The sequence below is a fragment of the Ranitomeya variabilis genome, chromosome 7 (genome assembly GCF_051348905.1).
Source record: "Ranitomeya variabilis isolate aRanVar5 chromosome 7, aRanVar5.hap1, whole genome shotgun sequence".
Taxonomy (NCBI): Eukaryota; Metazoa; Chordata; class Amphibia; order Anura; family Dendrobatidae; genus Ranitomeya; species Ranitomeya variabilis.
The window spans coordinates 220,141,412-220,155,522 of NC_135238.1; the positions used below are offsets into that span (position 1 = coordinate 220,141,412).

At 38.5% G+C, this 14,111-nt stretch overlaps 1 protein-coding gene across 17 annotated transcripts in view; it reads left to right on the forward strand.

The window, feature by feature from the left end:
- The window catches only part of NEB (nebulin), a 162,773-nt gene that overhangs the window by 99,430 nt on the left and 49,232 nt on the right, over positions 1-14,111 (forward strand). For all 17 annotated transcript variants that reach the window (XM_077272959.1, XM_077272963.1, XM_077272966.1 and 14 more), the window contains 7 exons: positions 120-224; positions 1,614-1,718; positions 1,818-1,922; positions 5,262-5,366; positions 5,656-5,760; positions 7,426-7,530; positions 11,481-11,585. In XM_077272959.1, coding sequence (XP_077129074.1) covers positions 120-224; positions 1,614-1,718; positions 1,818-1,922; positions 5,262-5,366; positions 5,656-5,760; positions 7,426-7,530; positions 11,481-11,585 — 735 coding nt within the window. The remainder of the gene's footprint in view (positions 1-119; positions 225-1,613; positions 1,719-1,817; positions 1,923-5,261; positions 5,367-5,655; positions 5,761-7,425; positions 7,531-11,480; positions 11,586-14,111) is intronic.

The window sequence follows — 14,111 nt, forward strand, 5'->3', positions numbered from 1 at the left end:
ATTAACCTGATTAATATAGAGACCTATGGAAGGGACATATTTGTATATTAGATATATTTCTAAATTTCATAATCAGAGCGATGATTTCTATACAGTGACATTTTTCTCTCTTTTTTCAGAGAAAATACAAAGCCCAGTATGAAAAGTTGAAGCACAAATACATACCAATTGCTGATACACCCATCATTTTGCGAGCCAAGAAAGCCTACCTCAATGCTAGTGATGTAAGTCTTGTGTAAATGCTGTAGATCCATAAAAAGTCCATAAAAATTCTTGGACTGGGGTTCATTGGGTGCACTAGAGGAAATTCTTCTGAGGGGCTAACCTTTATTTTTACAGAACATCCGAGTTTAATTTCAAAACAAATTTTAGACTAATCGTCAAATGGTCTAAGAGGTTAACTATGAATCATCCCCTAAGAATTTTTTTCAAAGCTTATTAGAGAGTTTTTGGAGCAGAAACTGGGCGGAAACTCAAAGTTTTTGAGGAGTTCTGAGTTTTAGATGAGGATTCTAAGAGTTTCCTCTCCTTGCCTTAGCGTATGTTTCTGTGCCGTGAACGATCTACATCTAAAACTGCTTCAAATATTCCTTGTTTAATCTTTAATGTGGATTTTGAAGCAGATCCGCTTCAAAATCTACTTGAAAAAAACAAAGAAACTCTGTATGAACATACCCTTAGGGTATATGTACACTTTATGTATATTTTGCTGAGTTTTTGGAGCAGAAACTGAGTAGAAACTCCAGGTTTGTGGTGAGAAACTTTAAATTTGGAAAAGAATTTAGAAAGTTTCTGCTTAGTTTCTGCACCAAAAACTCTTGAAACAACTCTGTGCGCACATTGCCATATTGTGTAAGAGCCAGGGCCTCTCTGAAGGATCCAACATACAGATCCACTATCCCAAAGTCTTTACAGATACAGAGAGAATTTTGAATTATTTTTTTTACACAATTCAGGCTATGTTCACACAACGCAGATTTGGCACAGTTTTCTGACTCAGAAAATGCGATTATTACATGCAAATTTGGTGCAGATTTTATGCTTTCCTTTGCAAAAGGTTAAATCTGTGCTGATTCTGCACAACATATTGACATGTTGCGGATTTAAAAAAATGCAACAAAAAGAAAACGATTTCAATACACAAAATAAAAACACAACATGTGGACGAATTTTAGTTAAAACTGCAACGGCAAAATGCTGCAGATTATAGATTTAAAAAATACGAGCGTAAGTAAATTCTGCACCAAATACTCATAACGTGAACCCGGTCTAAAGAGGCAGACGGCAATCCTTGATAAATTTCCGTCATGATTTGTAAATAACTAGGTAATTAAATGGACTAAAAAAAAGTAATAAAGTAAAAGAACTAGACCTAAACTGGAAAGTTATTTTCTATTAAATAAATATTTTCAAATGCTAAAGAAGGCAATAAATAAAATTCAATATACCGTAACCATTCATCATTCATTCATTAATCATTTCATCCAATTTCAACCTATTTCCTATAATTGCAATCAGTGCAACTTCAAGGACAAAAATACAGAAACTGAACTAATTCATAAAACGAGATTATTTATCATAAAATAGTCATTACATTTTCTTCCCATTTTTAGCTGCGCTATAAGGAAACCTTTGAGCACGCCAAAGGCAAGTACCATACCGTGAAAGACGCGCTGGACATTGTGTATCACCGCAAGGTTACTGACGACATCAGTGATGTAAGTGCATATATATTTATATATCCAACTGGCTTAATAGTGTAACATGTTGTAATATAGTCTGACATTTTCATATTTCTCATGTTGCTTTTTCTTTAGGTAAAATATAAAGAGAAGTATGTCAGCCAGTTGGGTCTTTGGAGATCCATCCCCGACCGCCCCGAGTACTTCCATCATCGTGCCGTCACAGACTCAGTTAGTGATGTGAGTAGAACAGTTTTCATGAATATAGATTGATAATGGTTGTAGCTTCGACAAGTCATCGTTGGTACCCAATTAATTATTTTTATAAAAGGGATACAGCCATAAGTTGGAATATGTAGCCCTTAAAGGGGAAAATCGCAAAGTGCTTGTAGAAACAAACAACTATGTAATTTACAGCTTATTAAAACTCCTCTCCATTTCCAAGAATGTTGGGATTTTTAATTCTGTATTTTAACCTCATTGCCTAAGTTGCCGGCCACCTCTGCAGGCTATCAGAGGTAACCGGTTTCCTAAGCAAGAAGAGCAGCACTTACATGATTTTTTGCCCTAGAGCTTGCAAGCGCAGCTCTGAAGCTATCCAGATCACTGTATCCGGATATCTTCAATGACCCTGTATTCTTCTGATGCTGCATTGGGAGAACACAAAGTTCAGTCCAACTGCATGATCGTGCTGCGGATCGATCTGTCAATCTGCAGGAGCGCATCGCTTCCTGGCAAGCAGGAAGTCGGGGGGCTGGAGAGCAGTGCGCTCCTGAAGATCGAAGATAAGAAAACCCCTTTAGGCCATGTGCACACACTGCGGATTTTGCTGCGGATCCGCAGCGGATTTGACGCTGCGGATCCGCAGCAGTTTTCCCTAAGTTTACAGTACCATGTAAACCTATGGGAAAAAAAATCCGTTGTTCACATGCTGCGGAAAATTCCGCACGGAAACGCAGCAAATTATTTTCCGCAGCATGTCAATTCTTTCTGCGGATTCCGCAGCGGTTTTCAACCAGCACCAATAGGAAAGTGCTGTTGAAAACCCGCAGAGGAATCTGCAGAAGAAACCGTGTGAAAATCTGCAGTGAAAACCGCAGTGGTTTTGCACTGCGGATTTTCCAAATCCGCTGCGGAAAAATCCGCAGCAGAATCTGCAACGTGGGCACGTACCCTTAAGGTCCCATTGTACAAAAATTATAATGGGTGGTATATTTTATTGTTGTGCTTTCCTATACAGGTAACAAAAAATGTTGTGCCATTGCCTACCGGCCTGCTGAAGGCCAAAACGACCCTTTTGACCCTCTGGTGATGGGAAAGCTATTGAGCTATTCTTGGCTTATATTAAATATGTGATTATCATTAGCTGATTGTAAATTTTTGTGCTGCCTAAAATTTATTTTCAGCTGCATATCTTTCTTTGTAAGCCGACAATATGTAATCTGGATGGGGACTGAATAATTGCATTATCATTCATTCCTCTCCATTCAGTTTGCTTTGGCCCATGGAAAAGGGCCGATAAACGGTCGCTAATCACCTTACCTTGTCACACCATTGATTTGCGCTCGGTCAGGTGGGGAATCTCTGTAAGGGCTCGTTCACACATCCAATTCATGCACGTATGAGAAAAACAGACCAGTTGTCCTGATCTGACTTTGATCAGAATTTAACCAGAGTGTGGTCTTCTGTTTTTCTTGCATGTGGAGAAATAAAAAAAAGTTTCTTCCACCTTCTCCATTCTGACAATACGTGAAAATTGGACCGCACTCAGATCATTTTAAGAAAAAAATCAGACATGTGAATGGCCCCATTGAATATAATACTTACGAATGCCATCAGTGAAAACCACAGATATCACTTGTATGAGAAAATCGGGTGTGTGAATGGCCCCATAGAATATCATGGATAGCACTCGTATGAGAAATGAGTGAATAAGCCCTTAGTCTACCTTTACTTATCTGTCTGGCAGTGTTATTTTGGCATTTCACAGCTTTATTGTATTTAGTAGCAAATCTTCTGAAATTTGGAATCCGTATAATAATATCGCAAACACTAATGTTCAGTCCATGGAACTAATTGAATTTGCGTTCTGCTCTAAGCTGAAAGCTCTTCACAACTAAAGCTAATTAAAGGAGAGAAAATTACAGCGTGAAGAGTTGTTAGGTTGATTGGATTTTCTCCGAATTGTATAAATAACGGGACATTGTAAACAATGGAATAAAAAAAGTAACAAAAGAGACAATTCTATAATATGCTGTGGTCCATTAATATTCCTAGTCAATCTTTATGCTTTAACCAGGCAGAAAGAAAATATAAATTAATATCTAGAACGTATATAATCTATTAATTGAAGACATGTTCAGATTATATGTCTCACAACAAAACCTCATTACAAAATGATCTTGGCCAGATGATCACTTGATCGCTGTAGGTTCATGTTCAGTAACACTGTGATCATCATAGAAATTCAGAAGAGAATACACTCACTGGCCACTTTATTAGGTACACCTGTCCAACTTCTTGTTAACACTTAATTTCTAATCAGCCAATCACATGGCGGCAACTCAGTGCATTTAGGCATGTAGACATGGTCAAGACAATCTCCTGCAGTTCAAACCGAGCATCAGTATGGGGAAGAAAGGTGATTTGAGTGCCTTTGAACGTGGCATGGTTGTTGGTGCCAGAAGGGCTGGTCTGAGTATTTCAGAAACTGCTGATCTACTGGGATTTTCACGCACAACCATCTCTAGGGTTTACAGAGAATGGTCCGAAAAAGAAAAAAAATCCAGTGAGCGGCAGTTCTGTGGGCGGAAATGCCTTGTTGATGCCAGAGGTCAGAGGAGAATGGGCAGACTGGTTCGAGCTGATAGAAAGGCAACAGTGACTCAAATCGCCACCCGTTACAACCAAGGTAGGCCTAAGAGCATCTCTGAACGCACAGTGCGTCGACCTTTGAGGCAGATGGGCTACAGCAGCAGAACACCACACCGGGTACCACTCCTTTCAGCTAAGAACAGGAAACTGAGGCTACAATTTGTACAAGCTCATCGAAATTGGACAGTAGAAGATTGGAAAAACGTTGCTTGGTCTGATGAGTCTCGATTTCTGCTGCGACATTCGGATGGTAGGGTCAGAATTTGGCGTAAACAACATGAAAGCATGGATCCATCCTGCCTTGTATGGAGCATCTTTGGGATGTGCAGCCGACAAATCTGCGGCAACTGTGTGATGCCATCATGTCAATATGGACCAAAATCTCTGAGGAATGCTTCCAGCACCTTGTTGAATCTATGCCACGAAGAATTGAGGCAGTTCTGAAGGCAAAAGGGGGTCCAACCCGTTACTAGCATGGTGTACCTAATAAAGTGGCCGGTGAGTGTATATTATTATGTAACTCATGGATAACCCGGACCGGCCAAATCAATAAAATCTCAGATTGTGGGACGTGGACATTTTTTGGGTTTGTAATGCCGACAGGTGCCTGATACCACAGGCTGAATGTGCTACTATCATTTCTCCAAATCATCTGATCTGATAAGAACTGGATATTAATAAAATAATATATATTTTTGCCTGCAGTTCAAGTACAAAGAAGATTTGACCTGGCTGAAGGGTATCGGCTGCTACGCCTGGGACACACCTGATTTTGCTCTTGCCGGACAGAACAAAGAACTTTACAGTGGGGTAAGTATAGAGACATGGATGGTCTGCAGGGATCGGTCGTTGTCTTGGGCTACAATGCGACAACTTAAAATGCAACTTCCGACAAAATAACCGTACAACCGACCCGTTGCCAGCAATTCAAGACTTTATATTTTTGCGGTCTCCACTTTGCCCCTTGTGTCTTCTTCTCAACCATTGCCCACCAGTTCCCCATTGGGAAGCTCTCTAATAATCATTACATCTATAGGTGTAGAATACTTAGGATACTAAAGAAAGCCCTGGTGATTTATTCCTTTTCTTTCTTCCTCAGTACAAATACCGTCAGTCCTTTGAAAAGACCAAATCTAAATTCAAATACACCGCTGATACGCCTCTGTTTAACCACTTCAAGTATGCATCTCAGCTGGCGAACGAGGTAACGGGACCACGGAAAGAACCGTCTTCAGGGTTTTTGCTTTATGCAATATAAGATGCTTTTTGTTGGTTAAAATTGACTTAAAAAAGTTCCATACATTAATTTTTACAACTATACTATTCTGGCATTTTGTCATTATACTAATACTTATGCCAATACTTCGGCAATAGTATTGTATCGCCTTAAAAATATACTGTAATTATATATCCAAAAGGTATGGATTCTTAACATAAGCCTCACAATTGTATTTTTACTATTATTTAGATATAATTATATGTAAATGTATACAATAATCTAAGATAAATTGTATTTATATTTATGCTATGCTGTTACTTTATATATAAATAGCTCTTATTTAATTATTTAATCTAATGATGTATTTATTTTCTTTCCCATTTTATTCTGATTTCATACAGAAATGTTTTATTTTTTTTAATATGTAGTGTGACAATTCAAAGGCTCATTCCCAAAATACAAAGTTATCCCCTCTGCAGAACTTGCTGGTAGCTGAGGGTCCGACCACTAATGTCCCCGGTAATCCTGAGAACAGAGCGCTGCAGAAACCAATCTTGAACAGAGCTGAGATGTGCATGATTGACCTCCGCGACATTCATTGTCTATGGGACTGTCGTAAATAGCCACGTGCAGGACTGTCAAGCATGCGCACCTCTGCTCCATTTAATGAGGGGTCCTGCAGAGCTTGGTCTACGAAATCGCAGGGGGCCTCAGCTGTCAAGAACCCCAGCGATCAATAAATTATTCTCTGTCCTGTGGATAGGGGATAATGTCATGTTTTGGAAATAATCTTTTAATTTACAGATAATATTTTATATAATATTGTATTATCATTATTCTGAGACTAACATCTCCTGAAATTTTGCAGCAATTTTTTCTATTTACAACAATACTCTGACTTATTATTATTATTATTATTCAATTTTCTATTTATTATATTTTTTTACAATGTTTATTGTAAGGTATTATTATTTCTTTAATTTATTATTTTGTATATAAAATTTTTTTATATCTAGATCTATTTTTATATTTATCTTTTTTTATTTATTTCTATAATATTAAAATCTCAAAATATCAGTGACATCGTCAATATGATAATAATGATATTTAAAAGGGTTTTCTAGTACTATTATATTGCATAGGTCATCAATATCAGGATGTGGAGTTCTGGATATAACCACCATCACTCCGTCCCATTGATTATTGGCCACCGACGGGAAGTACAGGATCAACTCTTATTAATGTACCCAGACTGGCCACTAAACAGTGGAACAGAGGTGTAGTGTTCCACATACACTATCTATATCCAGCTGCTGCCTAAGCTGCTAACAGCTGGGTGTTGGACTCCCACCACTCTGAAACTGATGATAAATCATTAAGATGAAAGTCTTTTTATTTTTATTATTATTATTTTTATTATTTTTTATTATTATTATTATTATTATTATTATCTGAAGTTTGCAGGCTGCCATGAAGGTTATCCACACCGAGATAGATAGATATACATGAATATATATATATATATATATATATATATATATATATAATCTATCATTATTAGTTTAAAATGCAAAGACAACTTTAAAAAAAGCAAATATATGAAAAAATATGCTGCTATTTAACTATAATCTGATGTGCTATTCTGAGCAGAAGTTATACAAAGCTGCATATGAGAAGGAGAAAACTCAGTACTCCGTTGTGGTCGATGATCCTAGACTCCTTCTGGCTAAAAGTGCAAGTGAACAGATTAGCCAGGTAACAAAGTTGCCCGGTAGTGGCGGCACGCTGTAGCCTGCGGCATTCTGTCCTTTGGTCCGCGTAAGGTGTCTTCAGATTAGGATGTCGTCTTATTATCACCTGTTGTTGCCACTCAAATGTCTCCTGTATATTTTGAGTGCGCGATGAAAAGAATGCTTTATGTCTTCTGAAATAAACATGGCCAACGCTTCCTGTAAACAGAGAATTCCGGTCCGAAGTGTAATATGCAAATATAAAATCATAAAATGAAATGTAGCAAAAATTATTAAAAATTGTAAAAGTAAAAAAAAAAAAAAAAAATGTATATATATTTTAGAAAACCAATCCTCCTGTTTGCCATGTTGCATCTCAGTACATAGAGTATTTCCGCCTACATCCCTGCGAGGGATCTAGCGCTGTCTTATATGTCTTTTCTGTACTCCGTTGGTCTTTGCATGAACAGAAAAAGTACAAATCTAAAGCCAAGATTCTGCTACAACACGGGTGCAATGAAATTCAAAGGCCAGACATGTTACGGGCAATTTACAACACCGGAATGTGGAGCCAGGTAACGTCACGATGTTTAGACGCGCTAAGCATTAGCTTTCATCTGACCCATAAAAATGCCGCCATACTGTAGACTAATATAACAACAATATATAACACTCTTTAGTCAATTAACTATTACATAACTACGGTATATATAACAATTTCACAATAATTACCGTAACATAGATGGTTCAGTCAAGCTACTCACATGAGCGCTGTGGTCAGTTCTGCTAGCGTAGTCCTCAAAATCATCTGTCAAAAACATCTAAACCTCATGAACCTGCTTGAATTCTGCAATACCAGGCACATCCTATAGACAACAGTGGCGCTGTTTCTTGATAAAAGGAGAATGATCCCATTTTTCTAGTCTCAGATAGCCACTTTAAAGAGGTGGTTTATATCCTTACCATTATCAGGATTGGTGTTTGGACCCCCACCGATCATAAAGTGATAAAAAAATACCCCTTTAAGACTTGTCTTATTGTAAAGTACTTTGGATATGAGACTGAATGCCCCTATAGTTTTTATAGTTCTGGTTCTGGTCTAGCTAGTCTTCTACCAAAAAGCTGAAGGAGTAAATAAACTTCTTTTTTGTTCAATTACTGATCAGCTTCTGTAAAATTATGAATCTTTGTAGCATAATCCATAACCTTAATGTACTTCTTTCTACCTCCAACATGATGCTAATAGCGCTGGTTTAGCTGCCTAATTCATGCTCTTTTATACGCTGCTTTGAACTGCAGCTCTAGCTAGAATTTGTACTATATACAAACCATCTCATGGTGGGAGCATCTCTGCTTTTCTCCTCCATGCTTAGACATAGAAAGTATTTGTCCTCAGTGACTGAGTGGAGATTCTGGCTAGAGCAGCAGGTCAAAGCAGCTACAAAAGCAGCATAAACTAGGAGTTAACACAGCTCTGATAGTATGGTGTTGGGGATAAAAGGAAGCAAAATAAGGTAATGAAGTACGTTACAAAGATTCTTTACTTTGCCAAAGCTGATCAATTACTAAATTAAAAAAAATAGTTATTCTTGAAATGGACATTTAGCATTATATGTCTGTCTATTAATAAGGGGTTTCAACAACCTCTGCGCCGGTGACGAACATTGCTGCCAATGGATCAGTTATCCAATATGTTGACATCTAAGATAACTTTAGAGCAGAGGTAAAAGTACAACTCCTATTCTCTTCCAGTTACAAGCTGGGAGTTGTAGTTTATAGAAAATGTATCACGCAGGTAATTATAGTCCTATTTGATTGCAGTGCCATGTATCAGAAATCTATCCCCTAAAGATTCTGCATTTATTTCCCAATCACATTCCGTATATTAATGTATCCAGCTCAGGATGTATAACGATGGCTCAGAATTCCTAATCACCGCATTATATGGGGAGGTCAGGTCTAACTGCAATTGTCACCTGCTTCCTAATGAACAACGAGCAATTTAGTTCCCGTCAATGAGCTTTGTAGAAGCGTGCCAGGCCGCACTTCCCCTGATAGCGTACGACGTATGTGTCAGTGATAAGAGCACTTGTCCTGCTCATCCGATAACTAACAGAAGCAATCTAATCTGGACCGTTCACACGGACAGGCAAGTGTCATTTATCACTAAGGAGATCCAACGTGTGGGAGTGATGAGACTGCACAACTACGACGAATGAGACAGGTAGCATTTCACATTTATGGGGGCTCAGACACAATTGGGGGGGACGTCATTCTTTCTTCTCACATCCACCTTCTCCTCTTGCATGCATTTGTTTCAGAAAAGTTAGTTTTTGCCGTACATGTGTATAGTCTGTGTTGCATCTGTGTTTTGCATGGAGTGGGATTGCTGTAAAGATCGACCGCCTCGAGGTTTCTTCATATAGTAATATATATGGTATAAGTCTGTATATTCAATAGCCATTATGGGGGCTGATTTACTAATAGGTTTGCGCATCAACATGGGTGAGTAAACCTGCCCCCGTGCTGATTGACTTTTAGCATTTTATCCTATAGTATAGCTACTGTTATGTTACACATTTACCATGTATTGATGTACCCTCATTATACACTATACTGTGCTATGCTGTATAATATTATACTAAATATTATTATACTTCATGTCATATTAAAGGGGTGTTCTCAAGATGAAGCCTCAGGAGCGCACCAATTATGGTCCCCTGCTTTGCCAAGGAAAATGGGTTTATGCACCTGAATATGGACAGTTCATACTAGTGTCATGGCCACGCTGCTGGTCCAAACTGTACTCTCTTTCATGCTGCTAGCAAACACAGCGTTGCCTCTGCAGCGCCTGAGGCCAGTCATATCCGGCGAAACGGCCAACTTTGGAGTTGTTTGATCAGGCTGATTCTCCTGAAGATAGACAATTTGGACTAGTGTCATGGCCACGCTGCTGGACCAAACTGTGCTCTCTTCCAGGCTGCCGGCAAATGCAGCTATGTCTCTGCAACGCCTGAGGCCAGTCATATTCGGCGAAACGTCCAGCTTAGGAACTGTTCGTGCAGGCTGATTCTCCTGAAGATAGACAATTTGGACTAGTGTCATGGCCACGCTGCTGGTCTAAACTGTACTCTCTTTCATGCTGCTAGCAAACACAGCGTTGCCTCTGCAGCGCCTGAGGCTGGTCATATCCGGTGAAACTGCCAACTTTGGAGTTGTTTGATCAGGCTGATACTCCTGAATATGGACAGTTTGGACTAGTGTCATGGCCACGCTGCTGGTCCAAACTGTGCTCTCTTCCAGGCTGCCGGCAAATACAGCTATGTCTCTGCAGCACCTGAGGCCAGTCATATCCGGCGAAACGGCCAGCTTGGGAGCTGCATGTGCAGGCTATTAAGCATAGAGTCTGCTCATGTTTTGCGCTCCTTCACTAGGAAACTGACCACACTGGGACTTAGGCAATTTGATTGGAAATCCCTTGATTCTTGAGAACGGAGAGGATCTTTTGACAAAGGGTAAATTTCAATGTTTGTTTTTACAAGCACTTTGCAATTTTACCCATTTATGAACTTGAGACAACCCCATTTAACTGATGTTATAATACACTATATTGTAATACGTGGCACTATAATAGCTATACAGCGAACGTCAGCCGGCCCCGTTCACGTGAATGGCGCCATGCTTCTGATTCCTGTATAGTAGGTGTCCAGGGTGAAGCTGTAGTAGGAAATGAAACACTATAATATTACATCATATTTGCTATAATTTTTATGTTATAGCGTGTAATATTATAACACCACATTATATTACACTGCTATAGATATTTCTACACTGCACTCCCAACTTTACACTTTAATGTTCGATACTATAGTATAGAACATAACACATTATTCCATGCCACATTATCATATTACACCTAGAAATATTTAGAGATAATATGCTGTGCGCTGTTATAACGGTGGCTTTTCTCTATAGTGGAAGTATAAGGAGCTCTATGAAAAGCAGAAGGACAAATACACAGCAGTCATAGACACGCCGGAGCACAGCCGAGCTCAGAAGGCCGGAAAGCAGATCAGTGACGTGAGTATTGGGACTGGATCTCCATATAGGTACAGGGTATATAAGTATATGGACTCCGAGATACCAGGAGAACATTAATGGGTTATTAGCTAATATCCCAGGAGGTCTAGGGTAGATGAGTTAATATCTTATATCCCTGGAACTATTTGGTGGTTATGGATTACTTATTAATATCTTTTGGAGGTCAGGTTATATCTTAATATCTAATATTGTTAGTAGTTTATGGTGGTTATGGGTTAATGTATAATATTCCTGTTGATCTAGGGTGGTAAAGGGTTAATTTCCAATGTCCTTTTAATTTTTTACTGACTGTGGGTTGATATCTAATATTCCTGGTTATGGGATAATATCTAATATACCTCGAGGACTAGGGTGGTTATGGGTTTAGGGTAGTTAAGAGTTAACATCTAATAACTGAATAGGAACGAGGTGGGTATATGGTAATATCTAATTTACCTGGAGGTCCTGGGTGGTGATTGGTTAATATCCACTTTGCCGCCTGGCAGTCAAGGGTAGTTAAGAGTTAACATCTAATATCCCTGGAGGTCTGGGGTGGTTATAGATGAATAACTGACATCACAGGGTAATCAATCTACGGTAATGACTTGATGATCTCTAATTTGCTGGGAGGCCTAGTGCGATTGTGGATAATATCTACAATTCCTGGAGGTCAATGGTAGTTAAGTGTTAACATCTAATATTCCTGGAGCTCTGGGGTGACTGTAGGTTAATATCTAATATCCCTGAAGGTCTAGGATGGTTATGGACCAATATCTAATATACCAGAAGGTCTAGGATGGTTATGGGTTAATATTTAATATCCTAGGAGGTCTAAAATCATTATGGGTTAATATCTAATATCCCTGAAGGTCTAGGATGGTTATGTGTTAATATTTAATAATCTAGGAGGTCTATAATGGTTATGGGTTAATATTTAATATCCTAGAAGGTCTAGAATGGCTAAGGGACAATATCTAATATACCAGAAGGTCTAGGATGGTTATGGGTTAATATCTAACATCCCAGAAGGTCTAGGATGGTTATGGGTTAATATTTAATATCCCAGAAGGTCTATGATGGTTATGGGTTAATATTTAATATCCCAGAAGGTCTATGATGGTTATGGGTTAATATTTAATATCCCAGAAGGTCTAGGATGGTTATGGGTTAATATTTAATATCCCAGAAGGTCTAGGATGGTTATGGGTTAATATCTAACATCCCAGAAGGTCTAGGATGGTTATGGGTTAATATTTAATATCCCAGAAGGTCTAGGATGGTTATGGGTTAATATTTAATATCCCAGAAGGTCTATGATGGTTATGGGTTAATATTTAATATCCCAGAAGGTCTAGGATGGTTATGGGTTAATATCTAACATCCCAGAAGGTCTGGGATGGTTATGGGGTTAATATTTAATATCCTAGGAGGTCTAGGATGGTTAAGGGTCAATATCTAATATCCCAGAAGGTCTGGGATGGTTATGGGTTAATATCTAATATCCCAGAAGGTCTAGGATGGTTATGGGTTAATATCTAATATCCCAGAAGGTCTAGGATGGTTAAGGGTCAATATCTAATATCCCAGAAGGTCTGGGATGGTTATGGGGTTAATATTTAATATCCTAGGAGGTCTAGGATGGTTAAGGGTCAATATCTAATATCCCAGAAGGTCTGGGATGGTTATGGGTTAATATCTAATATCCCAGAAGGTCTAGGATGGTTATGGGTTAATATCTAATATCCCAGAAGGTCTGGGATGGTTATGGGTTAATATCTAACATCCCAGAAGGTCTAGGATGGTTATGGGTTAATATCTAATATCCCAGAAGGTCTGGGATGGTTATGGGTTAATATCTAATATCCCAGAAGGTCTATGATGGTTATGGGTTAATATTTAATATCATAGGAGGTCTAGGATGGTTATGGGTTAATATCTAATATCCCAGAAGGTCTGGGATGGTTATGGGTTAATATCTAATATCCCAGAAGGTCTAGGATAGTTATGGGTTAATGTTTAATATCCTAAGAGGGCTAGTATGGTTATGGGTTAATATAAACTATGCTTGGAAGTAAAGGGTAGTTAAGAGTTAACATTTAAATCCCTGGATGTCTGGGTGGTTGTAGGTTAATATCCCTGGAGGCCTATTAATATTCCCGATGGTTTGGGATGTTGATTGGATTAATTGTGGTGTTTTAGGACAAGGATGGTGCTTAGAATTTAATTTTATGTATATGGTAACTAAACTTTAGTACAAAGACCGTTTTGATATTGTTTAGTCCTCATTTAATAGTTTGGTTCAATGGTGGCCTGTGGACTAACAACCCCGTGATAGTATAGAGGAAGGGAAGAAACTGCTGAACTTATCCTCAAGTCTGACCATGGTGGTGTATAGATGCAATAAAAGAAAAACTATGGGTCTATATTCTGCTCTTGTGAGATTGTTAAAAAAAATACCATCAGTACTACATTAGTTGTAGGTACCGTATAAAGTTTTTTAGAAGAAACAATGTTTTCTATGTTTGT